General features: G+C 40.9%; 1 protein-coding gene across 5 annotated transcripts in view; it reads right to left on the bottom strand.

Annotated features, from left to right (window-relative positions):
- Positions 1 to 26,020, bottom strand: part of PSIP1 (PC4 and SFRS1 interacting protein 1) — a 49,921-nt gene that overhangs the window by 5,087 nt on the left and 18,814 nt on the right. For 3 of the 5 annotated variants that reach the window (XM_019554944.1, XM_019554945.1, XM_019554943.1), the window contains 8 exons: positions 17,605 to 17,722; positions 14,437 to 14,512; positions 12,292 to 12,517; positions 11,730 to 11,848; positions 8,852 to 8,907; positions 7,214 to 7,284; positions 4,352 to 4,453; positions 3,887 to 4,106 (listed from right to left, as the gene is read on the bottom strand). In XM_019554944.1, the coding sequence (XP_019410489.1) occupies positions 3,887 to 4,106; positions 4,352 to 4,453; positions 7,214 to 7,284; positions 8,852 to 8,907; positions 11,730 to 11,848; positions 12,292 to 12,517; positions 14,437 to 14,512; positions 17,605 to 17,722 (988 nt within the window). The other 2 variants (XM_019554946.1, XM_019554947.1) reach the window with 2 other exon arrangements.

The following is a 26,020-nucleotide window of genomic DNA, read 5'->3' as shown; positions in this document are numbered from 1 at the left end:
CGAATCACTGTCCCGAATCAATTTGGCCAGATCTCTTAGTCAAACAGGCCTCATTTCCTGCTTGCTCTCCCAGTCCCGTCAATGGCTGCTCCGCCCGGCCCCAGCATCCCAGGACTTAAAAATAAACAAACGAAAGCCCTGCACTCACCAGTTCCTACCAGGCAGGGGGGACGACCCTGCTGCATGGGGGGCTCTGCCACAAGCCCCCAGAGGCCCCACCAACTGCTGCAGCAGCTGGTGAGTGCAAGGCTTTCTTTTTTTTTCTTTTTAAGTGCTGGGATGCTGGGGCTGGACAGGGCAGCCATTGACAGGACTGGGAGAGTGGGTGGGGATCAGGGGGCCTGGGGGAGCAGGCAGAGGATGGGGCCTGGTGGGGGGGTCCCCCTATGATCCCCTCCTCCAACTCCCCCCTGCCAAATTACTGGCAGAGTTGTGGCTGCCCAAATCACCAAATCTCCACTGAAGCTTTTCCGAATTGATTTGAACCTTTTTAGCAATCTCCCAATTCAATTCAGATTTGGAGATCTGGTCGCCAAATTCGGCTGAATCTTCTCTGAATTGAATTGGTAACCAAAGCTTCGCGCAGCCCTACTGTACATGCTTTCCTGGAAAATGGCGCATAACCTGAATTTGCATATGAGGAACCCGTTTTACAATGTAACAAATAGGGATACATTCCAAGACCTCAACTGTACTGATCTCCAGACCCACTTCTACCACTTTTACAAAATATTGGTATTCATCAATAGCAGATGGTACACATCAACACAGGGCACAATCATAATGGGGATGGCAACTACAGAAACGTGTCGCAGACAACGAGTAAGGAGCACCGATCCACACAGGCATGTGTCACTCCCACAAAGCAGCTAACTTGCAGGCTTCCACCACACTGATCGCATAAGAGTGAATTTACCTCGCATATAATGAATATTTGTTATAAAAAGGGTCATCGCATAAGAGCAAATTCGCACATACAGAACCTGCATAAAGTGAGGGAAACCCATATGTATATTTTACTGCTAGAATGTCATACAGATTAATTTGTTCTTTGATAAGCTCTTTCCATTTAAATAAGCAGCCAAGAAATATCTCAACACATTCAGTTACTTTCAAAGAAAATGTGTGGGTATTGGAACCAAAAGCCGCTCAAGTGTGGGAGAAATAACATTACCTTCCAGTTACCAAATAGCAAGAACCCTTATTATTCCATGCCAACCTTTAATTAATGTTATAATTTTTTACTGTAATGTCCCAAAAGTTGTTTTCTCATTTTCTGCAAAATAAAGGCCTAAATTTGAAGCAGTAAAGAGATACAATTCTTGGAATTCATGTACTATACTAAAAATTGTACATTTAGACAAAAGCTGCTTTGGTGGACTAATTGCAAGACCTTATGTACTTTAGGTATCATTATTTAGGCAAATACTGTTGCCAGTGGCTCTGATCCTCGGTCCCACACTGTTCAACATCTTCATCAGCAACTTGGACGAGTGGGTGAATAGCACCTTGTTCAGATTCGCAGATGACACCAAGATGTGGGTAGGGGTGGGCACGCTAGAGGGCAGGGACAAGCTGCAAATCAGATCTGGACAGGTTACAGGGGTGGGCAGATGAGAACAGGATGGGATTCAACACTGATAAGTGTAAGGTACTGCACCTGGGGAAGAAGAACCAGCAGCATACCTACAGGCTGGGGAACTCCCTTTTCTGCCTCCGTGCTGATGAAAGGGATCTTGGGGTCATCACTGACTCCAAGATGAACATGGGCCACCAATGTGGGGATGCAGTCAGAAAGGCTAACCACACCTTGTCATGCATTCACAGATGCATCACGAGCAGGTCCAAGGAGATGATCCTCCCCCTCTATGCAACCTTGGTCAGGCCCCAGCAAGAGTACTGCATCCAGTTCTGGGCACCGCATTTCAAGAGGGATGTGGAAAATATGGAGAGGGTCCAGAGGAGGGCCACTTGCATGAGGGGGCAGCAGGGCAGGTCCTATGAGGATAGACTATGGGATCTGAACCTGTTCAACCTCCAGAAGAGGAGGCTGAGAGGGGATCTGGTGGCCGTCTATAAACTGGCCATGGGAGACCAGCAGGCAATGGGAGAGTCCCTGTTCCCCCAAGCACTACCAGGAGTAACAAGGAACAACGGCCATAAGCTGACAGAGAGCAGATTCAGGGCGGCTAGGATCTGGAACCAACTTCCAAGTCCTCAGTCCTACCCTGGGGGTCTTTAAGAGGAGGCTAGATAGACACCTTACTGGGGTCATTTGACCCCAGCATTCTTTCCTGCCATGCCAGGGGGTCAGACTTGATGATCTGCTCAAGTCCCTTCTGACTCTACTAACTATGAAACTATGATATTCCTTCAGCCAGTTCTGTCTGCACCCTAGGATGAACTTCATCAAAGTTTGCTTTTTTAATTCCTTCCAGTTGGTCAGGAGCACTCTCATCTTACTCTTTACTTACAATCTACAGCTCTTCTTTGTATTAATTTGTTTTAGTTTTCTTTACTAGAGGCTGCGCAGGGGAGAGGGGGAAGCTTTTCCATGAAGGCCATGTGTAAGTGCTAATATAGTAGGAGGCTACTTAAGAGTGCTTACACAAACCTTTGCTGCATGCTCTGTAGTACCTGTGTAATCCACTTCTGGTCATATTCCACCATGATGCATTAAAGTGGTTAGGACACTCAGAAATTACCTCCCTTTTACACACCCAAAAAACAAGTGGTCAGTAACGTTTTGCAGTAGGGATCTACCTGGCCCTGGGTGCAGGCTGCTTCCAACCTGCGTTGCACTGCCAGGGCTGGAGCCACCAGTACCCCTGGCAATACCATTGCTTCTCTCTCCTGCCTAGGTGAAGTCCCCAGCTGCTAAAACACCACAGAAGCCCCTTGGCTCTCTGCAGGCTGTAGGTTTCTAAACCCTGATTTGGTAGGTACCCAATTCTCCTGACAGTCTTTGGGCCATCCCAAAGGAGTTGAATACAACTTTTTTTGGTTACTTTTTATAGTATTTTGGCTTCTACATCTATTCCTACTGGAACTCCTTCCAAGTTCACCCTGACCATTTTCAGGGGTTTTTTTTAACACTTATTTCTATCCCCACCTTTCCGGAAGTCGTTAAGTGCTCAATTCCCCCGATATTTAAATCTTCTGGATGTTAACTGCAGTCTAAGGTCTCTAGTAAAACAGTCAGCTATAGGCAATAGCATGTGAAATATGTCCACCCTATTACTGACATTTTGCTTTAGCTAGGACAGAACTCCTAAAGAAAATACAGATAATTGCTTTCAGTGTTTGAAGACATGCAAGATAAAAGGCAACTACATTTCTCTTAACACTTATCTCGCTGTTCAAAAAAATATAAAAGTCAGCAACATTGAATGTATGGGGTAAAGACACAACCACCCTTCCAGCCATTTTCTGGCCATGGAACCAACAGCATAAATGTTTCAAGAGAAGGCATGTTAGATGCTAGATCAGGGTGGGCAAAATGCGGCCCGGTGACCAGATGTGGGCCCGCCAGGCTATTCCATCCAGCCTGTGGGACCCCTAAAAAACTTTAAAAATTTATATTAATCTGCCCTGGGCTACCTGTCACAAGCCCCTCTATGGCTTGCTGAAACTCAGTAAGCAGCCCTCTGCCCAAAACAATAGCCCCTGTGCTAGATGAATGTTTGTAGCTTGCATTTATGTTAGCCTACGGGCAGATTCTGCAGCAAGACGTCCTTATAACCTACCTACTGAGGTCCAGGACTTGTTCCAAAATAATAATAAAAAAAGAAACCTACATTATATTACATTTGGACTACGGCAATCTGAAATCGAGTTGCTTAAGATGGAGATGGTGGAGAGTGCATTTGAGGAAGCCACTACATACCTGTTTGCTCTTTCTCTTTTTCTGTTTTCTTATTTGTGCCTTTCTTCCACTGTTCTTTGGTTTTGTTTGCTTCTTCATGCTGTTTCTGCTCAGCAAGTGATTTATTCAGCACTTGAGAGAGGACAGAATCTCCTTCCCCAACCAGAAACATGGTCTTGAACTTGTTGTACAGCATGGTAGATTTCTCCATAATAACTTGGCTAACCTTGAACTTTCGTATCTGAAGATTCACAAATGAAATGTAACCAGACCTACATGCATATCTGCTTTTTAAATTTTTTTTAAGTTATGCTCATCCTCCTTTAATAAAGGATACATAAATTGCTTAATCTAGTAAAATTCATTCAAAATTTAAAAAGAAACAAACAAACATTTTCACAAACTAAGATAAATAAGCTTAAAAACAATGGCTAAAAATCAATCCACTGAACTTTCAAAAGTTTTTACGGTAAAGCAACATCTTACTTTCTTGAGTGTCAGAATCATCTCTGTGTGCTTCTGAGCTTGTTGCATTGTGACTTGAAGTGAAGCAAGCTCATCTAGGGCCTCAATGCATCTATTCACATCCTGTACAAAAATGAAGCAGTCGGTTTCAACTTTAACTTTTGGTCCAGGATCAAATAAATATGGGGGGGGGAAGGAAATTAAGACTTGATTATCACTGTAAAATATGCATTCAGACTAAAAAAATAAAAAATAAAAATAAAAAAAAAAAATACTGGCAGCTAGAAAACCTTAGTAGAACACGGAAATGATCAGCACACCCAGATCTATAGATGAGAACACCGGACAACTTTAACTAATTCCTACCATGCCAAAGAAACAGTACTTCATATTTTCATAGAAGAGACATACAGTAATTAAGCTTAACTCAAACACTTCATTTGGTTTCAACACATAGCAGTTGGTTCAAAGTGTCAAATCTAAGTTCTCTTGTGTAACTCATACTAAAGTTACACATGGCTTGGTACTAATGCCAAAAATAAAACTCGCTTTGCACTTTCTGCTACTTCTGTGAATTCACATTTTTAATACCCAAGGTGAAAATACTGGGCTTAAGGTGACTCCACAAGTTCAGCTATCCTCAAGACTTCACCAGAGAAGCCCTCTTCCTCAGCCCTTTCTTCCCTCTTCCTCTGATACTTTTGATAACATTTAATATCATGGTTAAAATTAGTAAGATTCACATACCCGTGTATGCCAAGTTCTAACACCAGCTTTCAAGGTGAAAACAAATCCTACTACAGTCCTTCTCTTGCCCTCACTGTTCTTCTCCTTCAACAAGCTATTTCCTAGGTATCTCCAACCAAAGTGGATCTTCAATCACATATACATGGATGTTATTAATTGCCAAAATTTATTTTAAGGAAGGCAGCAAGGAAAGAGTTGGGACTAAGACCTCATGTTTGCTTAATGATAAAGCATGATCAGGTGGGACATGCTGGATGAACAGTGTGTTTTTCCCTGCAACCAATCTTTTTCTTGTTATGATTGCATACTGCAGGGATGTCAAAATTACGGTGTCATGTGGCAACATGTACTGGAGGTGGGGGGTGAGCAATGGCTGCATTAACTCCCACTGCTTCCACTTGCTTTGCTACCATATCTGGATCTGGCTGGGGGCAGGGGCAGGTTAGGAAGGAGGGAGGGGGAAGTTTGACATACTTGGTACACTGTGTAACCACTATAAACCCATAAGAAAGACTATTGCTAATATCTTTTACACCAATACAAATTCACTCAATTTTAAATTTTGTTTAATTGTCGTAGAACATTAAAGCCAGGCCAGTAGAGCAACACTGTATTTAGATAAAATTGAGGCTCATATAAATAAAAATAAATAAAATTTAAAAAAAAAATTTAAAAAAAATAGTATTACAGGTATTTTTTTTTTAAATCTTAAAATGACAATTAAACCTCAGTTTTGGATTTCAGTGTTACCAGCTCTTGGACATTTTTCTGTGCATGAGTTCTGGGAATGATGTCTGATAGCATTTGACACCTCAGGATTCCCAACTGAAGGATGGTGCTGTAGATGCCAGACTGAACCCCCAAGTACTGAGCTACAGTTCAGGGTGCCACCATCAGGGGCTGCTGAAATGTTTGCTGCTTGTTGGTTCTGGAAACAGCACAAGGGATAGAGGCATGAGGAGCAGGCGGTCAAGTTTCCTTGCATCATTTCCCATATGATGGGTGAAGAAATGGCAACACAAGCAATTAGGTAAGCAGGGACCTAAAAACAGTGTCCCATTCCTTTCTTCCCCCCACCCAACTGCACCTTAACAGCTTGCTTCTTCACTGCTGTTAGAATAGGGGTGGGCAAAATCCAGCCCATGGGCTGGATCTGGCCAACAGCCAGACTCCATTTCCCAGGACCCCTTGCCTGCATGGCTGGGGCCAGCTTCGTCTGGGGCCAGGGCAGAACTACAATTTGACCAAGTTGCCCATGCCACAAGATATCTTCAGCTCCCTGTCCTGCACCCTGCCAGTGCAGCATGGCAACCCTAGACTTATGCTATCACAGCACAGCAGCTGGGGTCTCCATGGAGACCACCCCCAGCCATGCAGGCAGGGACTCCTGGGAAATGGAGTTTAGCTGCTGGCCAGATCTACCTTTTCACCCACCCATGTTAGAATATCACATAATGGCAGGAGAGAGGCAGACCAAGAACAACATGTCCAACAAGGAAGAAGATGGAAAAGTATCCTTCCCTCAATCCTAAGCTGCAACCAAGAGAGAAACTTCACAAGTTCTGTACATTTCAGGAAATTCCTCCAAACAAGCACACTCGAAGTCCATCCAAGTGCTCATAATCAGAAAATAAGTTTGGTTATTTTTAAAAACAAAAACAGAACACACTTGTATGTTCACCATTAATTAAACCTGAAGACTGGCAAATGTTAGGAAAATAATCGAATTTAGGCAGTCCCCTACACAGCTTGATGTTGTGAGGTTTTAGTTGTATGCAAATACACCACTTGTAGAAATCGTGTACATAAGAAATGTGCATGTTCAAAATGTTTATTTTCTTTGTCCAAGGTGAGCGAAAAATTTTAAACGACGACTGATAAAATGGTGAAAAGTAAAATAAAATTTTAGAACCCACTTTGACAAGTCTTGTTGTTTTGGATTTTTCTTTAAACATGCTTACCCAAGGGCTCTTCGTACATCTATAGTGCTCTCATTTAAGTAGAATGGTCACTCTGTAAACAGCAGGAATTCTTTCCCCTTTCAAAACACCCACAGGATCAGATCTCAACTATACATTCCAAAACATATTAGCTAAAGGCACTATGCATGTACACCAACTAACACAGCATACTCACAAGATTATCAATTTTGAGTGAATTTTTAATTTCTGCATGTATCCTTTGAAGCCGAGAATCCATTGATGTTTCTGTAAGATTAAAAATAATATTTTGACTGTTTGATCCATTGAACCAGAATACTACCCCCCAAAAATTCTACAAACTTGATTTCCTGGCATAGAAAAGGTTTTTTAAAAACAGTTGTGCCTAAGCAGTCTATAGTAGCTACCCATGCAAAACATACTATTTTGATCATAAGCATTATGGAGCATTTAAAAAGGAACTGGTTCAACAACACTGTTGTTATTGTTAAAAAATTAGACAGTAGTTGACAAGCTATGAAGCCATCTCTTTTCAGCATATGCTATGGTAGGAGACAGAAATAAGCTTTCAGTTTTTCATAGCTATAGCCAACTGTTACTCTGGAATTGGAATACGATCATTAACCCTAGGTTTAGAAGCAAAAGATAAACATTTAGAAAAACCTTCAGATAGGAATCTAAATGTTGTTAGCTGGGTTCCTAGAAACTTAGCAGTAACTTGTCACTTAATTGTAGTCCAGTTTTGTCAAATATAATGTCTGGTAAAATACAACGCACTTGCTTTCCCATAATAGAAAGTAAAGGCAAATGGAAGTAGTCAATCCTTTAAATTCACATGCTGAATTATTTTGGAAAACAGCATCCTGGACGTGCTACTGGGAACTGAAAAAATGTATCTGGCCAGACGGGTTTAAGCAAAAGCCCCCTCCCCCTGCAAACACTGATGCTCAGATTTGTTACAACCTGTCAGTCTTCTCCTGGTTCAGACTGAAAAAATGGTCTCCAGCAACATTTCACTTATTCCTATTAGTACATCCTGAGCAGGCTACTATAGAAGCACTCGAAGGGCTGTTCAAGGGAGTGACAGGAACACTAACTGAAGGACTCGGTTCTAAAAGAACTAGGGCAACTGCTTCCCCATTGTGGATCCTGAGCCTTCCACTAAAAATAATGGAGACAGGGCAGACAACAAAGAAAAGATACTAAAGGGAAAAGAGTAAAGGAGGATGGCATTGAAAAAAAAAAAGTGATCTGGATTGTTCCCAGGGCCAACCCGATTCCAAAGACAATAGTATTAAATGGCAGAGAGGAAAAAGGGAGTGACCTGCCCTGCAAAAGTTTCATTAAGAATTTGGGCTGGTGTATGAGGATGCAGAGGCTATATCAACTGTCGGGAATCTGAGGCCCTTCTGGCAGTTAAGTGTTTTCAGTAGAGGATTACTTCAAAAGCTAAGCACCTCTTGACCTTTTCTGCTATTATGAGACAACAAGGGGGACAAAGTAACCCCTATAGCAGTCCTATTCAGAGTGCAGAGAACTAGAACCTTTGGTTCCTTAAGGAGAAAGATTCTGCTTACTGCTGCCCAACTGAAATACTATCAAAAGCTGGGATGACAACAGCCAAGACAGAAGTGCATTAGAAGTGCTGTTTGCACTGCTGAAGGAAGTTACTTCAAACCATACACGCTGGCTCTGCATCTGCAATTGCAGGAAGCAGTCACAGCACAGGTATCCTTGACTTACGATCCAAAGACTCCTCACTGATGAAATAAGACACAATCTGTGTTTTAAAATTAAAAGGTTTAAAAAGTCTGAACAGCTTCTTCAAACTAACCTCGCTTCTTCTCCATCTTCTTAACTTCTGGTTTCTTGCCTTCCTCTTTACTCTGCCTATCAAAAATGTTAAAGATTTTACAACAATTGACATCTTTTAAAAGCTGTATGTAAAACATCTTTTAATGAGATGTGTTTTAGAGATGCTTTAGTGAAACATTAGCAAAAGGGAAAAGGCAAGCCCTGATCTTGTATAACTAACACTTTTATTTAAAGAAGATCCTGTAGGCAGAAGATTGTAGTCCATTTTTTGTCAAATATAACTTCAGAGGATTGTAGTCACTTAAGTGAAATCTATTTTTGTCAAATATAATGCCTGATAAAAATGATGAACTTGCTTTCCCATAACAGAAGGTAAAGGCAAATGAAGTAGTCAGTCCTTGAATTCATATGTGCTGAATTATATTCTGGAAAATAATATACTGGATATGCTACTGGCAAATGGAAAAGTGTATCTGGCCAGATAATACGTTTGCTATCAACAGAAGTTAGTGTTTTCAGAGCAAATGGAAACAAACAAAAGTCAAGGAAATAAATACGCATTTCTAAATTTTATTCTTTATTTATTCTACAGAAAAAGCTGTAACCTATGAAACATTTGTGCATGCAGAATCTTTAACTGTAAGACCATTTTAATGACTAGTACACTTTGAAAGTGGTAAATGATTCCACCTCAGTTATGCATAGGAATTTGGGAAAAAGTGATCATATAGCCAAAACCGCCCAAAACAAACCTCCCAAAACCCACACACCACAAAACAGCACAATACAACAGTAATGAAGTAAAGATATCTACAAAACAAAGTAAATTCTTAAGTATCCTACTAGTTATATTGTATATTAAAAATCAAAATTGTAAAATCAATTGTATATAAAAATCAAACTGCATTTTAATTTTAAGGTAGAGTAAGGGTTTTAGCCTATTTATTTATTATTTTTCAAATCTCCTGGCTCTCCCTCTTTGGGTGAGGGGGAAGGGGGAAGAAACCCGCCCCCCGCTAAAGTTATGAAATCTTAGCCTGAAGCAAAACTAAAGTGTGATACTCCACTACACGTTCAGTAACTATGACAAACCACTGCTTATCAAAAATCTCCAATACGTCACGTTCAGTTGTCACTTTGCTTGATAAGTCCCAGCAGGCTTTAGGGGCATGTTTTGTAATTCATATACTGCTTTTGAAGCTTTCAATTCACTAGATGTTAGAAGACATATAGAAAAAAAGTCAGTCCTCCCCCTTTCATGCTCATCATGTCCTACACTTTCCTTTCATAATCTATAAAATGATGGAGTCATGGATTTCTTAGTCCTTAGGATTTCTTATTATTATCAATTATACAGACCCCCTAAGGAGAAATAACAACAATATCTGTTTGGCTCAGATAAAAATGGCTAATACTAATGATATAAAGGGGTATCTTATTAGAGATTAAGATAAACTGACAAAGAACAAGTCATCTTATTTTCATTCAACTGGCTGAGAACCTTACAGAAAACAGCATAGACAGAAAATATATAAATATATATTTTATATTAGATTTAGCATCAACACTGGTCACTATAGTCCATGATATGCTGTATCCCAATACTGCAACCAACAGCTTCTCTCTATAATTACTCCAGTGCACCTGGGCTTAGTTCCTCAGAGATATGAAGCAAATTAGACACCTGTTTCAAAAGGAAGAGGCTTTTTTTTTTTTTTTATATACATTAGTATAACCAAAACAATACACTACAAATTTGTTGCAGAAATAAAAGATATACTACAGAATTTACATAACACATTAAAGCAGTTGCAAAGAAATGGTAAGGCAGGAGATGCTTACCATTTGGCAGCTAGCCAGGAAGAGAAATTAGTTTAGTGCTCCAGGGAAGGAGCAGTAGAAGAAAAGAGGAAAGGTCTGAGGAGAAGGACAAAAATAGGCTGGGTTTCTGTTAATGGGTGCGGAAAAGTTAGCAGAGAGAGGGCGTGCGTTAAATGTCGTCATTACATGTTGAGGGAGGGACCGTTTTCTTAGCTGTTCTCCCAGAGTTGTTACCTTGTTCTCCCCTTCTTTCTCCCTCCCACTAATTGTGGGGCTGGGTACATCATGATCTCCTGGTGGCTCCTTCTTCACCCATTCCTGGAATTGCTCTCCAGAATAGGGCAGATTTCTTTCTACTGTCCCCACCCCCCCAAGTTTCTGGCAGTATCTTCTCTCCATGCGGATGCTTGGCTTGTTTGTGATAATTCTCTTCTGAGTGCAGAGTGCTCTTGAAATCACTCAATTGGCTTTGCAGAGCCAGAGTAGCATAAGGCAGAACCTTTTCCTTGTTCTGTCTGACGGTGTGGACTCCAGCTGCCAGACAGAGAAGGAAATGTTTTCCAGGGGACCCTATGCATTCCACAACCTGACGAGAATTCCAGTCACGGAGTTAATGGGACCCAGCCCTCTCAGCCTCATATATTCCAGATGAAAGGCCGGAACAGTTTTATTGGACAGAATTAGTTCTTTCTTCACAAGAGCAGGCTTGAATATGGGAAACATCCTTAGTATCTACATTTTTAAACAGAATCTGTCAACTTTGCGCTTATGTTATAGGAAGCCTAAGTCACTGGAAAAGGGAATCCAAAAAATATAACAAGCATCATAATATTTTCTCCCATCCTCCCCCAAATCACACTTGTCATCTCATCTACTGAATTACAAAAATTGACCCTCTGTTCATATAAATATTACAAAAAAATAGCACTAGGAAGAAAGGGGGGGAAGGGAGACCACTAGCAGATATAATTGCAAACTATTTGAAAAGGAATTCTCTCTCAGATTTTGCGTCTCATTTTATTAATCTTACAATTACTGCTACAAGTTTGCACAGCCAACAAAGAATTATTACTCACGGTTCAGTCTCCATCTGCTCTTCTTGTTTGCGCTTTCTTTCTCCTACTTCTCGCTCATGTTGGCTTTTTAACACATTTCTTCTATGAGCTCCCTGAAAATTTCTTCCTCCTTTTTTCTTCTGTTTGTTTAATAGAGTTTAGGGATTGGAGTGGGGAGAGAGAAGGAGTCTTTAGACTACTGCAAATCAAGAATATTAATAGTTAAACCTACCTGCCATAATTTTTAGACCTACAGCAGTGTTCCATTCAGCAGAAATATTTGAACCTGGAATTCCCACACAATTAACCCTAACCAACCACTGTGGGCTAAGAGATTCTTGTGCATGTGTTAAAATTGTGAAATCTGACTCTTTTCCTTTCCCCAGAAGAAAGGAGAGGCCACAAACTCCCAAAGATGATGCAACAGAATCTATGTGATTAGATTAGAATGTAATTAGATAGCCACACTCTACTTCTGTCCTCTCCAAATAATCAAAATAGTCTTATGTTTTCTGAAGAAGCTTTTATAACAAAAGCTAAAAGAAAAAAAAAAGTCCAGATATACATTAATGAGAACACACACCTTATCACCTTCCTGCTCTTCTCCTTCCTCCTCAGAATCAGAAGCTGACGCAGAGCCCACTTTGGCAGTGTTCTTCCTTTTTGGCTCAGCCTCCTTTTTTCCTTCCTTTTTATCAAGGTCTTTCCTTGGTTTGTCTTCTTCCTTTTGACTCTCCTCATCTTTTTTCACCTGCTTTTTTGTTTTTTCTTCCTGTCCTTTTTTCTTGGTCTTATCTTCCTCATGAACTCTAAAAAGTTTAAGAAAATTTTAGTCAATTATATACAGGCCATACCTAAACTTCATAATCCTCATTTTTAGCTAGTCTAAAGGGTTTAATCATATGCTCTAGTATTTGGAGGATTGAAGCCTCAGAAATACAGGCTTCTTATTTTTAAGAACCTGGTCTCCAATCCTGCACATATGTATACATATACCCAATTTTAAAATATTCTAATAAGCAACTTCAATGGAACTGCTCACATGCTTAATCACATGCAAAAGGGTTTACAGGACCAGGGCTTGGGTCACCACTACTAATCTTAAATTAGTTACACTAGAAAGATTTAAGGCTCATTTCTTATACAGCTGCACATCACAAAGATCAAGTTTCAAATATATGAACAATTGATTCATTCTTTCAAACATCATGATGACTGAGAAGATTACAGAAGCTACAAGACAGGGAAAAGTAAGCTTTACAAACATGAAGGCTAGGGACAGACATTACACACAAACTAGTTTAAGTGATCAGAAACTGGTTTAAACCTGTAACAACTGATGTTCAGTGCACATAAACCAGTTTGAAAATGGCTGAAACCAGTTTGAAATACACCTGGTTGAATATAGTATTATACTTAACTGATATGGCTCAAACCAGTTTTTGCAATGTCTGTCCCAGACCCCTTGCTGGTTTAAGATAAAGCAGACACCCCCAGCACCCCAGCATGCTCTCTGGGTTGGGTGGGGCTCTCTGCTCCACAGCAGGATTAACCCCTCCCTTCTGCTCCCTGGCCAAAGCTCTGGCAGAGACTTGCAGGCACAGTAGGGTCTGCTGGCTCCCCCACACCCCACTGCTCAAGCAGGAAATCCCCCCCCTTGATCCCATCTCCCACAGCAGGGACCCCAGCCCCTAGGCATGTGATATACTAGCTAGTTAATGCCAAGGTGTCTCTGTGTGAGACTGTCTTCAATTTCACTGGGGCAGGAAGACAAAAAAGTGACCACTTAGGGCTGTTTGAAGCTAACCAACAGGTAAGCTGTTTAAGAAGAGTTTGAAGTAATGGAGAGAGGCTATTGTTTTGCTGATGAGGTGATAAATACTTTTTTCAGCCCCCTGCTGGCCTGCTGGCTTGCTCCACTGTCAGTTTGCTGCAGACAGTATGATGAAGCAGTGAGGAGATTGAAAAGCTCTATATCATCCACACATGCATATGCTGCATACCACCTCCTGCTCCTTGAGCAGGATAAAGTCTGGGATGGTGCAGGTAGACCGCCCTCAGAGTGTTCTGCTGGGGCCTGGCCAAACCCTATCCCCACCTCAGCTCAGCCCTGTGCAAAAGGAAGAGAGGATTGCTCTAGCACTCCCTGGCTTCTAGCCTGAGCCACTGCAGGCATGTGCCTGAATTCTTCAGTTCAGAGAGAACATCTATGCAGTTGCAAACTGATTCAATCTAGCCAGGTCAGGATAACCTGCAAAGATTGAATCAATTCAGGCTCAGGCTTTTTGAATGTCTGTCCCTAACCTTAAAAGTGTTAGGGTTCCCCTGATGTCCGTTTGTTGGATTTCTTTTTTGTGGTGGGGAGAATGGCAGACCTTTTATAAAGCAGATGTAAAAGGCTCTTCAGTAAGCTAATAGTTTTTTGTTGGGTGGTCCTTCTCTCTTTTATCATAAATGTAGGCACCTGGTATGAATATATACAGGGACAAATAAGAAAAATATCTGCATAACTTCTACAAATTAGGGACAGAAGAAAAGCCCTTAATGTTTTTATTATCCAGGAGTTAAAGCTGTCACATCATCCTTACAGTTCTTTGCTTCATCTCCTGAAGCAAGGTAACATGCATAACAAACTTCCGGTAGGAACTCAACAACGCTTATATTAACTCATGAAAAACAATCATTTGCTTTAAAAATATGCAAAGAGATTTTATATAAGCCAACTCACATGTCACTCTCTGGAGGACAGAGTGTTTTCACCAGTTTGGGTCTGCCTCTTGGTTTTGGAACCTTTGTTTCTGTAGCTAATGTATAGAAAGACCAGGTTAGTCTACAGCCAGTGCTGAAAGCTAGCCAAAATGCCTGTCTGCCTTCATTATCATAAAAATTCAAACTATAACTTACACATGAAGAAAGTACAGGAGACCCTTGCCATTTGCAGGGGATACATTCTAGAGATCCCTGTGAATGGGGAAATCTGCGAATACTGCACTGTATCGATAATAGGCTAGGATAAACAGGCGGGATCCTCGCTGCACTATCATTCACTTTTCTTTCAGATGCCATGATTAAGGGAACAGATTAATGCTGAAATACTGTAATATACTGAATGTAAAAGTATCACCAGAGCGCAGTAAAGTGTCATTGCACTGTGCAGGGAGAGAGTGTGGGTTGGTACGGCACACCATGAATATTCAAAACTGCGAATTGTAAATCTGCGAATGGCGAGGGTCTCCTTCATTAAATTATAAACAGGTTCCTTTAAAAAAAACCCAACATCTCAGTAACACTTTAACAGGTTTGTAAAGGCTTAAATGCAGTGATTCCCATTGCTTTTTCTCTGTGTGCTTTAAGAGTGACGCATCTCCTGTTGCTGTCTATTATTTTAATTATGGAACAGCTAGAGAATAACAGACTCAGAAATTTAGTGAAAATTATTTCAATTATCCAGCTCATTCCCAGGAAGAACACAACTGTTCTGAATAGTGTACTTGCTAGTATGAGTTTTATATGTCCTGTATTACAGAATCCAAAATCCCAAAGAAAAAGTGATCTTTCACAATATTATTGGATATCGGTTAGGAGCAAGTACTTTGAGAAATACAGACAACATAACATTGTCTTACTTCCATTATGATATGCTAAATACCCTTAAAATACTGTACCATAGGCACATTTTATATGATATACTCCTTTCCAAAATGGCAAAACATGTCTCTATTGGCAGGAGATACTGGCCTGCTGTTCCCAGTGGACATGTTGTTAAGAAATATGCTATCCAATGTTTGAAGTACTGAGAATGTCAGTAAGAAGAACTGCTAAGCAACAGATGCACATGCTACAGTACCATTAGGGGATTCTGCACATGTTACCTAGCAATAAATTCTCCAGGGAGTGTTAGAAGCATGTTGTTGCTTAGGTGCCTCCTGCTACTACTCTGTATAAATAATACACTTCAAATCTCATGCCTTCCAGCTGTTCAAAATATTTTGCCCATCTCTTTAAAAGTAATAAAATAGGAAGTTATGTTTTACTAGAAGAAACTGTGAATGACTTAGGTTGAAGTTTGGTACAACTTCCATTTCTTCCTAGTTTTCATGTCAAAAACAAAAATAGCCTGGTGTAAGATTAGTTAAGCTATAGCTGCGCTTCAAAAAATAGTTTTGTTTTTATCATGCCTGCTGGATGGATGGAAGTGAATCAGAGTAATAAACTATCCACTTCTCAGATCACAGGCTAGTGCAGTCATATATAACTGCTGCAAGAATCATTTTTCAACATAACCTATGATTTAACCTATGATTTTTAAAAAGAGTTTTTGCTCAACAAGAATATTTGCAAAGTAATTATTGCCCACCCTAAAAAGCAAGTAAAATAAAGTAGCTATAAATTAAGCCCTGTTATACTTTAACTCCCACCCTCAAATAATGCACAATTAGCAGCAATATTTTTCAAATTATCCAAGACTTGCAGATAGTTCCATTCTCCCTGTTTATCAAAATAGACATATTTACCATTTATAATTTTCTTTAAAGAAATCCTCCAACCCCACATTGTTCCCAATAGCTCCTATACTCCCTACAGCATCTTACATCTCAGGTATTCCAAAGCAAATGCGTTCTTCTAGGAACATTCTCAGAGTAGAAACTACGGCCTCTTTAAAAAGATAAGGCTCATTTGTGTGGGAAACAAAAGGTGGCCAAAAGACCGCAATATAAACTCCCACAGGAACCCACGATTATTGCAAACCAGGATTATTGCATCTCTCCCCGGATTCAAGGTACATTTTTTGATCTTGCCTTATCTAATAAAGATATAAAAAATGTATGCATGACAGTCCAAAACAAACAACCCCCCAAAAATACCTTGCTTTACACCAGGTAGCCAGGGAAGAAAAACAGAAAGAGAACAAATATGGCTGATATTAGTCATGCTGACTAATGTGCTCCTGGAAGGTGTTCAAATGTTATGTAAAATATAACTGGATTAGTATGTGAAAGCCTTAATATGTGAGTATATGGCTATGATCTCTTATAGATCACCTTTCTTTCCTCTTATTTATATTTCTTTTGACTCTGCACACCTATGATTTGGTTTCGTCTCTGGAAACCTTTAATCACAGATTTATCTTGTAGCAACGTAACTGGTGACTCAAGAATACTCATTCATTTTTTACTTAATTATCTTAAATGGTATAAATTAAGAATAATGTTCCTAGTTTCCAGAATAATACAGCTTTATTGGTTTTAATGCAAAATGAAATAAATCTCAGATACTATTAACATGTATTATTAAAATACACGTTTCAGAATCTTTTATGCCCACAGCAGTATTTTTCTTGCTGTCCTATATAATAGCAAATGTGGTTTTAGTCAACTGATGTAACTTCAGTCACAGTTAACTCTTGGGTTTACTGCACACCCTTTTCTGGTGTCACAGATGCACTGGTTCTGCTCTAAATGCACCTCCATAGGCATCTCCTTCATGCAGGGGGGCTTTAAATAACCAGGTTACAGAACGCTCTCTTCTTCCCCTGCTCTTTCCTTTACTCATTACTTGCAGAAATGCCCTTTCATTTCAGTATCAGTTTTAAAGCCCTTGTGAAAAATATAAACCTTTGCTAAGCCATGCTCCATAGAAATAATTGACTCTTATTGGATGCTTAACAGACCAGGAAGTTCTGTGGTAGCTTTAATATCTGTTTCATAGCATCTCAGTTTAAGTCACTTTGTGTGTTGAGTATCTCAGCCCAACACTACATTGTTTTGGACTTGAAGTTTCCCTTAAGCACTGGGTATCAAATGTTGTATAATACTTCTGATTGTGCACAAATCCTCTCAATTTCTATTTGCCCCTCTCCCTCCATATTTTAAGTCAGATGTATGAAAAAGGTTACCTGCTGGTCTTCCTCTTTTAGGGCTTACTTTTGGAGCCACAGTCACTGTGGATGTTGCTGCCACTGCGGCAGGTGTTACCATTGTTGTAGTCTCTTCAGTTTCTGCTTGTTTTTCAGCCTATTATACAGAATATAAATTGCATGAGTTAGGATAAGAATCTTTTTCTTCAGTCTTTTCCAAAAAATGGAAGTTTTAGTAACTTTGGCTAAATTTAAATACAATTACTTCACCCTTTTGGCACTAGCATACCACACAAACCACTTTTGTATTTTATTCTTTTTAAAACACAAACAAGCTACAACATACATGCCAAACCCAAGTTACATTAAGAGCAATAAATTATCCCAACAAGAGAAATCAGAAGGATGATTCACAATATTAATTCTTGCAATTCTTTCAGCACTTAAGTAAAAAAAATAAAATTTAGTTACTATCTGAACTGGGTACCTAGTGCCCTATGATCTACTACAACTGGGTTCCTACTGTTTATCTTCTGAACAGACATGCTTCTTTAAAGAAATATAAAACTCTCCAACTTAACAGTATAACATCTGTAAAGGAAACTCTTTTAAGAACCAATTATGTCTCTACAACCTTCTGGTAAAGTCCTGAAAAAAGTGCCTCACTAGAAGAAAATGCATAAAAGAATCCCAGATGGATAGTCTCCCAAATTTCTAAAACTCTTCTTGCTAGTGTAACCACTAACAGGAAAATATTTTATCAGGAAGCACAGGAAACATCACTCAACATATATTTATAGAGGGTTCACATACTACCTGATATCACACTGTTTAACTAGTCTTCAGATGGCCCTCTCAAAAAAGCTGCTTTAAAAAACTGGAAAAACTGAGAATAGAAGAAAAAAGGCTAGAACTGAATTTCAACCGAAACACTGGAAACTTCAAGTAACTAGGACTGAGATCCAAATTGGAGCTCATCTACACAGAACTCCATTATATTCCTGACAGAGACACTGTTCCTTGTATTTTCAAGGATGCCATTAAAGATCAAGTTTTCAGAATCTATTTGAGGACAGATTCAAGATTTGCCCAGGAAGTTCACAAATTCTAGGGTATGGATACTCATTAAGTAGAAGGAGACAAAGCATCTTAGGTTCCAAACCAAGAACAGGAGTTTAAAAAGATACCAGGGGAAAACAATTCCCAGATAAGGAACTTCCAAAGATGCCTAACTAATATTTATCTTTGGCAGAGACTAAGGCCCCCTCTACACATTAAAGCTACCACGCAATCAACTGGTTAATTACCTAATTACATTTAAATCAGCTACACATGCAAAGTAGCTATCATACCATAAAAAGCTCCAACCAGCTATGAAGTTAGACCTCAAAAATGTGTAAACATGATATAAGGTTGCTATTGACCTTTAATTTGCACTTGTAGCAGGTTCTCCCTTATGGCTGGGGACCCATCAGCTGACAGGCCTCCCAGCCACAAAGGTACACCATGCCCTGCATGGCACCCTCGGGCCCAGAGGATCACAGCAGCCACAATCCCCAAGGCTTGGGGGTACCTGAAGCCCTAGGACCCAGAGGATCATTACTGCCATGAACCCCAAGGCTCGGAGATACAACACAACCTCAGGGTTCACATGGGAAGCTGGGAATAAGAGCCCCATCATATGCAGAACTCTGGGTCCCAGCTGCATGTGGCCCCCACGCTTGGAAGACCCCTCAGCCAAGTGGGCTCCCGGCCATAGGAGCCTGTTCCTTGTCGAGGCAGGGGGGCCCAGGATCAGGCTCCCCCTATACTGGCAATACAGAGCGATTGAATCTAATGCATGATCCCACAATCACACCTCCTGCCATGCACACGTAGCATGGCAGGAAGTGCAATTATATGGATCACATATTAGACCCCGTCTTGCCTTTACCTGAACATGTAGAGGTGGCTTTAGTGGCTAAACTATAACAATTCTCTTAAATTCTTAAAGACTTAATGATACAGTCTTTAGTCTTATGCATCCTATTCACATCATATGCTTAATCAGTTGACTTAAAGGATGCTATTTTTACAGGTTGTTTCATCAAAGGTTTGATATAAAACACAAACTCCTTGCAAAAGGTACTGTCTTTTAACAAGGAACAAGGTCTTTGAAAGCGCTATACACCAATCCCTGTTGTAGGAAGTCCATGGGATAAAAACCAGACAAAGAATCCTGCTCCAAAGAGAACAAAATTTCCCTTGTTCCAACTCACAGCTATCAAATCCACTGGGAATGTCAAATACAGAAGCAAACCTCTTAAGTGCTTATAAATTCTAAGGAGAAGTACCAACAAGATTCATACAATAGCTATCTGCCTTGTCCTGAATGAGATTTGTAACCTTAGCAGTTCAGAATACAAGTCGATTCCCAATTTCTAGAAATTCTACTACTGTACCAAGAAGTGTCTACAGAGAGGTGCAATCTTACAAAGACAAAATTTCCTCATTCAGTCACTGTCTTATACAAGTAACTGGAGTTCCTGGAGGCCAAATACCAAGAGTTTCCAAATAACTACAGATTGTGAAACCTTTCTTTGGACAACCAGACTAGAAAATAAAGGTGGTCTCAGATTATCTGGGGGCGATTCAGATGTTCAGGAGGATTTCAGAAAGCTACTCCTAAAACTAGACGAAGCTGCTGAGGGGTTTGAGTAGTTAAAAGTATCTTTACGTACTGTATATTGTCTCCTGTCCAAATCCTCTACAAACTGGAAGGTCATAGATATGATGCCTATTACTATCAGACTAGTAAGAAAATACAGCATGCAAGAGAGGCCTAAAGACATCAGGGGGAATTGGTAATAGACACACAATGATGCAAAATGCGGGTAGCTGGTATCTGGGGGGGGAAACAACTTACCTAGGGACAAGATTTTCACTTGCTGAAAAGTGAATCTGAGATCTCTCTACAGGCCTAGAACAGGGGTGGGCAGTTATTTGGGAGAAGTGGGCCACATAGGCAGTTCTGGTCAGCTACTGTGGCCTGGTCAGCACACCGCACCCTCCCCCTCTGCAGCTTCTCCCTGCCACTGCCATCAGAGCCCAAAAGCAGCTGAGAGTGCAGCCCTGCCACTGGCCAGAGTGAACCAGCTCCAGATCAGCTGGGACCTACACATGCAAGCCTGGCCCTGGCCCCAGGCTGCCCTGCACCTGCTCCAAACCCACCCATAATAAACAGCAGTGGCAGCGACTGCAGTTAGACAGAAGGTGCTGCTATGCACGAGGGAAAAATCAGTTGCCTCCCCACTTGTCCTGCCAGGCCCTTCTTGCTACAGCCTCCCAGAGCCTGCAGCTCCTCTCTGCTGCCACTGCCACCCCACTGAGCAGCCCAGAGGCAGTCCTGGTGATGATGACAACAGTGAAGAGGAGCTGCAGGGTTGCCCAGGCATGGGCTCCAGGTTGCTGCAACAAGAAGTGCCTGGTAGCAGCAAAAGGGGAGGTGACTGCTTTTCCTCTGCACCCAGCAGCAGCTGCTGCCCAGCCAACACTGCTGCTTATCATGGGCAGGCAGGTCCAGAGCAGGTGCGGGGCAGTTCAGGGCCAGGGTTGTGCTCATGGGTCCCAGCTGGTCTAGAGCTGATCCACTCTGGCCAGGGTGAATTCAGAGTGGGTGCAGGAGAGATTAAGGCCGGGGCCAGGGCTGTGCGTGTGGTTCCCTGCCAGTTTCCACAGGGCTGGGGCCAGCAACAGCAGCAGGAAGGAGCTTCTATCGCCTGGACTGCCTAGAAATAGAGTCCAACTGTGGAGCTGTTGCAGTTCTGTTGTATACCTGGGGGCGGCAGGATGTGCCACAGGCCAGATGGCACCTAGGCCAGGTGGGTCCAAGGGACAAAGACTCTTTGTGGGCTGAATCCAGCCCACAGGCTATATTTTGTTCACCCCTAGCCTAGAAGCTTTGCATACGCTTAAGTCATCCTTCTTAGAACCACCACTAGTGAAAACTAGTTCCCTTTCCTACCAGAAACGCTCTTGAATGAGCGCCAAAAAAGTTGTTTTCGTTAATCCTGCTGAAAATAAGTTGGTACTGCTATCCATTCAATGTTATTTATTGGTTCAAAAACAAGTGAATGAAGACAGGGATTGGGGGGGGGGGGGCAGAAATCTGTAAAGCTTGTAAGAAAATCCTCTTCTGACTCCCCACCACTTAACTTCACTTCTCATTTGCTTAGGCTCTTGGGGTGCTGTTTTGGTCACAATATATAACAGCATCTTACTACCCCCTCAAACACCAGGCTTTTCAGCCTCAGATAAAGACATTTCTGTTTCCACAATCTATGGACCTGCCCCTTTAAAAAGACATAGTAATGCCTTAAAAATACTTTTTAGGAGGCAAGGGACAAGGAGGATGGGGGGGTGGAGAAAGAGTTGATTATGTAAATAGTGGTGGTGTTATATGGGTAAGAAAAAGCTGGTGGAGAGGTTAATATTGAACTCAATTATGCTATAAATGTTTTAATTTAGTGTCTTCCTTGTAATTAGCTCTCAGAATTATACTAATCAGGAACCTGTATTTCTTTTTTTTTGCAACAATAAATGCCTTGTATGAAAGGATGACAGGCCATTGGCTTTCCCTTAACTTTGAAACTTCAGCTGAAATCCTGAAACTAAGAGTGAGTCAGTGTTTCAACTTCTGTTTTCACCTTTAAAAAAAACAAAACAAACCTTTTAGAACCTTTACAGATTCCAAAAATCAGAATCTAAAGAATCATTATCATCAAAAAATCATAAAGTGTCAGTAAATTAGCACACTATGAAATGCAATAACATGAAATTATACATGTTATGGAAGGTTATCTTAAATAAATAAATCCTATTAGAAGATGCTAAAGAAACAAATGGCAATTGTTGAGATATTCTGTGTGTGAAAATATTTACTAGTTTCCAGGGGAGCTGAACTCTTAATATAACCAGGTACCATAATCATTTAAAAAGACACCCAGTAAAAAGGAAAATCAATAAGGACTTGTAAATTCATCAAGGTTTTAAATTAGGTAACAAGACTTAAGTGTCTCTCTTTTCATTCTATGAGGCATAAAAGTTAGAGCTAAACACACACTGCAGTGATTGTATTAGAATCAAGTACATTCTTTTTGTCTACTGTTCAGTACATAAAGATGCTTAAATTTTAGAAATTGGTCAATTTAAAGTACTTATTTCCTTTTTCTTAGGATTTGTAATAACATCATTTTGTATCGTTACCACTGAAGACCTACCAAATTTGCAGATTTCGCAAAATCCAGGCAACGTCCATGAAATCCATGTGGGGCTGGGGGGAAGACTTACAGAAAAGAAAATGCTCATTCCTCAGAGGGAGCCAGCACTCTTCAGTGTGCTGCACCAGCCTGGCACGGTGAGGAGGGGGGGGATGGGGCTGCCCACTTGAAGGGCTGCAGGCAAGATGGTTGCTGCCCCTACCCCACGGTGGCTACGTGAGGGCTGCCTGTTATATGGCTCTGCCATAGTGAGAATCGGTAATGCAGCTGGGGCCAAGGCACTCTGGGAACAAAAAACTCAAGAACCTAAACAAAAAGCCCTTGATTAAATCTATGCTCCATTAAATCACCAGAGTTGATGTCCCAAAATACCTGGACAGCAAAAAGGTCAGGACACAATCCAACAGAAACTTTCCTTCTAGACTCTGAAGAAGTGCATGTGTAGTCTATGATAATCTAGGTACCTGGTATGAGTCACAAAAGTGAATAAACCTGGATGTGGGCTTCAAGCCAAGACATAGGAGGCAGGGCCCGAGGCATGCCACTAGGAATAGCCATGGGGTCAGCAAAGTGGGGGTGGCACAGATTACTGGAGCATCAGGTCAAGGTTTGGGTCAGAGGTGCTGAGAATGTAGGGGCCAAGTTCCAGAAAAACCAAGAGGGAGAACCTGAGAGACAACCTGAGAAGTGAGCCAATCAAGAAGCTAGTGCCAAGTTCCAGAGGAGATCTGAAGTCAGGATCGGGAAGAGCCAAAGCTGAGTCAGGAGCCAGAATGAGAGCGAGCGGTGAATGCGAGGCTTGCTGGAACAGACTGAGGCTATGTCAAGGAATGCTTGCAAGAGTGAGGTGTCAGATGTGCTTAAAAGGGTTGAATGGCACTCTCAGCACTCACTCTGGTTGCAGAGAACTGGGGCAGTCACATTCACCAGGAATCAGGTTCCAGTGTGATAGCTCAAGAGCATGTGGAAGCTGGGCCTAAATGATCAGAAGCCTTGACACCAAAGCCAATACTAGGCTGACATTAATGTTCATAGGAGGCTCAGTACTGTTAAATGTGAAGAGGCTGGTACACCAAAGACTGCTAAAACTGGCACCAAAGTTTATAATTTAGTTAGTACTGAGGATAGGAAGGTGTGTACTAGGTCATGTAAAACTTAAAGCATCTAGTACTAGATGATACAGCTAATCCTTGGTATTATAAAATCGGACAGCAAGCAGTTGGCAACGTTTTCTGGGGGTGGGCCAATACTAAGAGCCAGCTGCTGCTGCGTCTCCCTGCTGCCTGCCTGAGGCACAGCAAAAGAAAAGCTTCTGCCAGACAGCCATGGTATGAGCAAAACCCCTGCCATGAGTCCCCCCAGCTCAGCAGGTCACATCCAATGGCTCCATACAAGCCATAGGTTGCACACTTCTGACATGAGGCTTTAGGGTTGTTGGTTCCAACTTCATCAGAATTGTCATTACCATGACTGACTGGTCTTGACAGTATTTCAGAAGCTCAAAGCTCAGCCAAGTAGTAGGGAACGCTGAATATAGCTTGTACTTTTATTCCAAGGGGTTCATCTTTATGTGTTCTGAGGATTATTTTTTTTTTGTGGCCTGAAGTCCAAACAACTTTAGGTACCGAAAAGACAGAAGGCTTGAGTACTTTTGGAGAAGTCCTACTTGAAGGGAAAAAAATTATCCTTTTGGTGATATCTGAGCCTTTGTCCCCTTTATAGGGGTAAAAGGAATGAAGGAGTATTTCTAAGCAAGGTTAAATTTGATCTTTCAGCTGAGTGTAGTTGGAGGCTGAGCAAATAGATTTTTCTGAGGTAGGCAAGGTTCTTTGGGTAGATGTGGTATCTTTTATTAGACCAACTGAGTAGTTGGAAAAAAGTTTTTGGCAAGCCTTTTCTGAGGTATTCCCTAAGTTGTGCCTCTCAAGATATGAGTGCTATTCATGAAAGTTTTCTAAATGTGGTACTTTCTTTCACTTTTTTCTCTCAGACAAAGCATTCAGCATGCCTATTGCTCACAGGCATAACAGCCCCACAAGAAGGATGGTGTTTTAAGACAGGATTCCTTTGTTGTCACAAAACCTCAGGGCTTCAAGAGAAAAAAAATTCCATCAGCAAATAAAGTGTCATTGTCTCTTTACACCAGCCTTAACTATTTATAGAAACTAACACTTGGAAATGATAGTGTCAGACAATGTGGATACTTCCAAAGTGTAACCAGGGACCATGAGTAGGAGTTGGGACAGTTATACTCCTTTATGCCCTTGGTTTGCTTGAACTGGATAACATGCACCACCCTTGCCACCAAAAGTGCACAGGTACTCAAAGATGCTGAAATAACTCTTATGATTCAGTCACTACCATCCTAATGGCTGTATAACATTTACCTGTCTGCAAATATCCTGCAGTTTTAATGTATGCCTGTGTGCAGGACATACTTTCAGTTTCTCAGCTGTCCTCCCCCCAGACCTGTGCTGCTAGTTGCTTTGGAGAGGAAAAAAACAAAACAAAAAAACCCAACATTATTTCAATGATCAGCAGTGTTTTCACAAGGAAGGAAGAATGGTGTAGCTGAGGTCGAAAGTGGGCTGGTGTTAAGACCCAGATGTTGCTTGGCTGTGGTGCAGCATGCTAAGAGGCTGCAGCTTCATGGCTGGATCCAATGGCTCCACAGGCCAGACTGCCTGCTGGCTATAGGCTACCAACCCTGCTTTATTTAATCCTTGATACCGAGTTGTAGTATAGGAGTTTTGTATCTTGCCAAACAGAATAAGCTTGTATACCACACACATTAAAATGAGTATTTAAAACTCTCAGTGTTCATATGCATTGAAGAAAATTTTTTCTGTACTGTTATCAAGTTTCAGTGTTATGTTTAGCTTTAGAATATCTTTTTTTAAAGAGCTGTTAATCCTTCCAGATTTTATGACTACTTTACCTTAATATTCTTAGTATTTGCTTTCAAATTTAAGGTGTTATGCTTTTATCATTATATATGATTTACATCATTTTCAATTTAGTTGATTTTATAAGTTACTTAATAACTTTTCACCATTTTAATTTTACAGTTTAATTGTGTGTTATTTAGCCAATGTCACTCTATGACTCACAAAAAAAGAACCTCTGGTGACAATTTGGGAGCATCTCCTTGCTAATCTCATAAATAATTATCATTGCTTATATCCATTTATTTGGTT

Source organism: Crocodylus porosus, unplaced genomic scaffold, assembly GCF_001723895.1.
Source record: "Crocodylus porosus isolate Cpor-Errol unplaced genomic scaffold, CroPor_comp1, whole genome shotgun sequence".
NCBI classification, from domain to species: domain Eukaryota; kingdom Metazoa; phylum Chordata; order Crocodylia; family Crocodylidae; genus Crocodylus; species Crocodylus porosus.
This window is presented reverse-complemented; position numbering and strand designations above follow the sequence as displayed.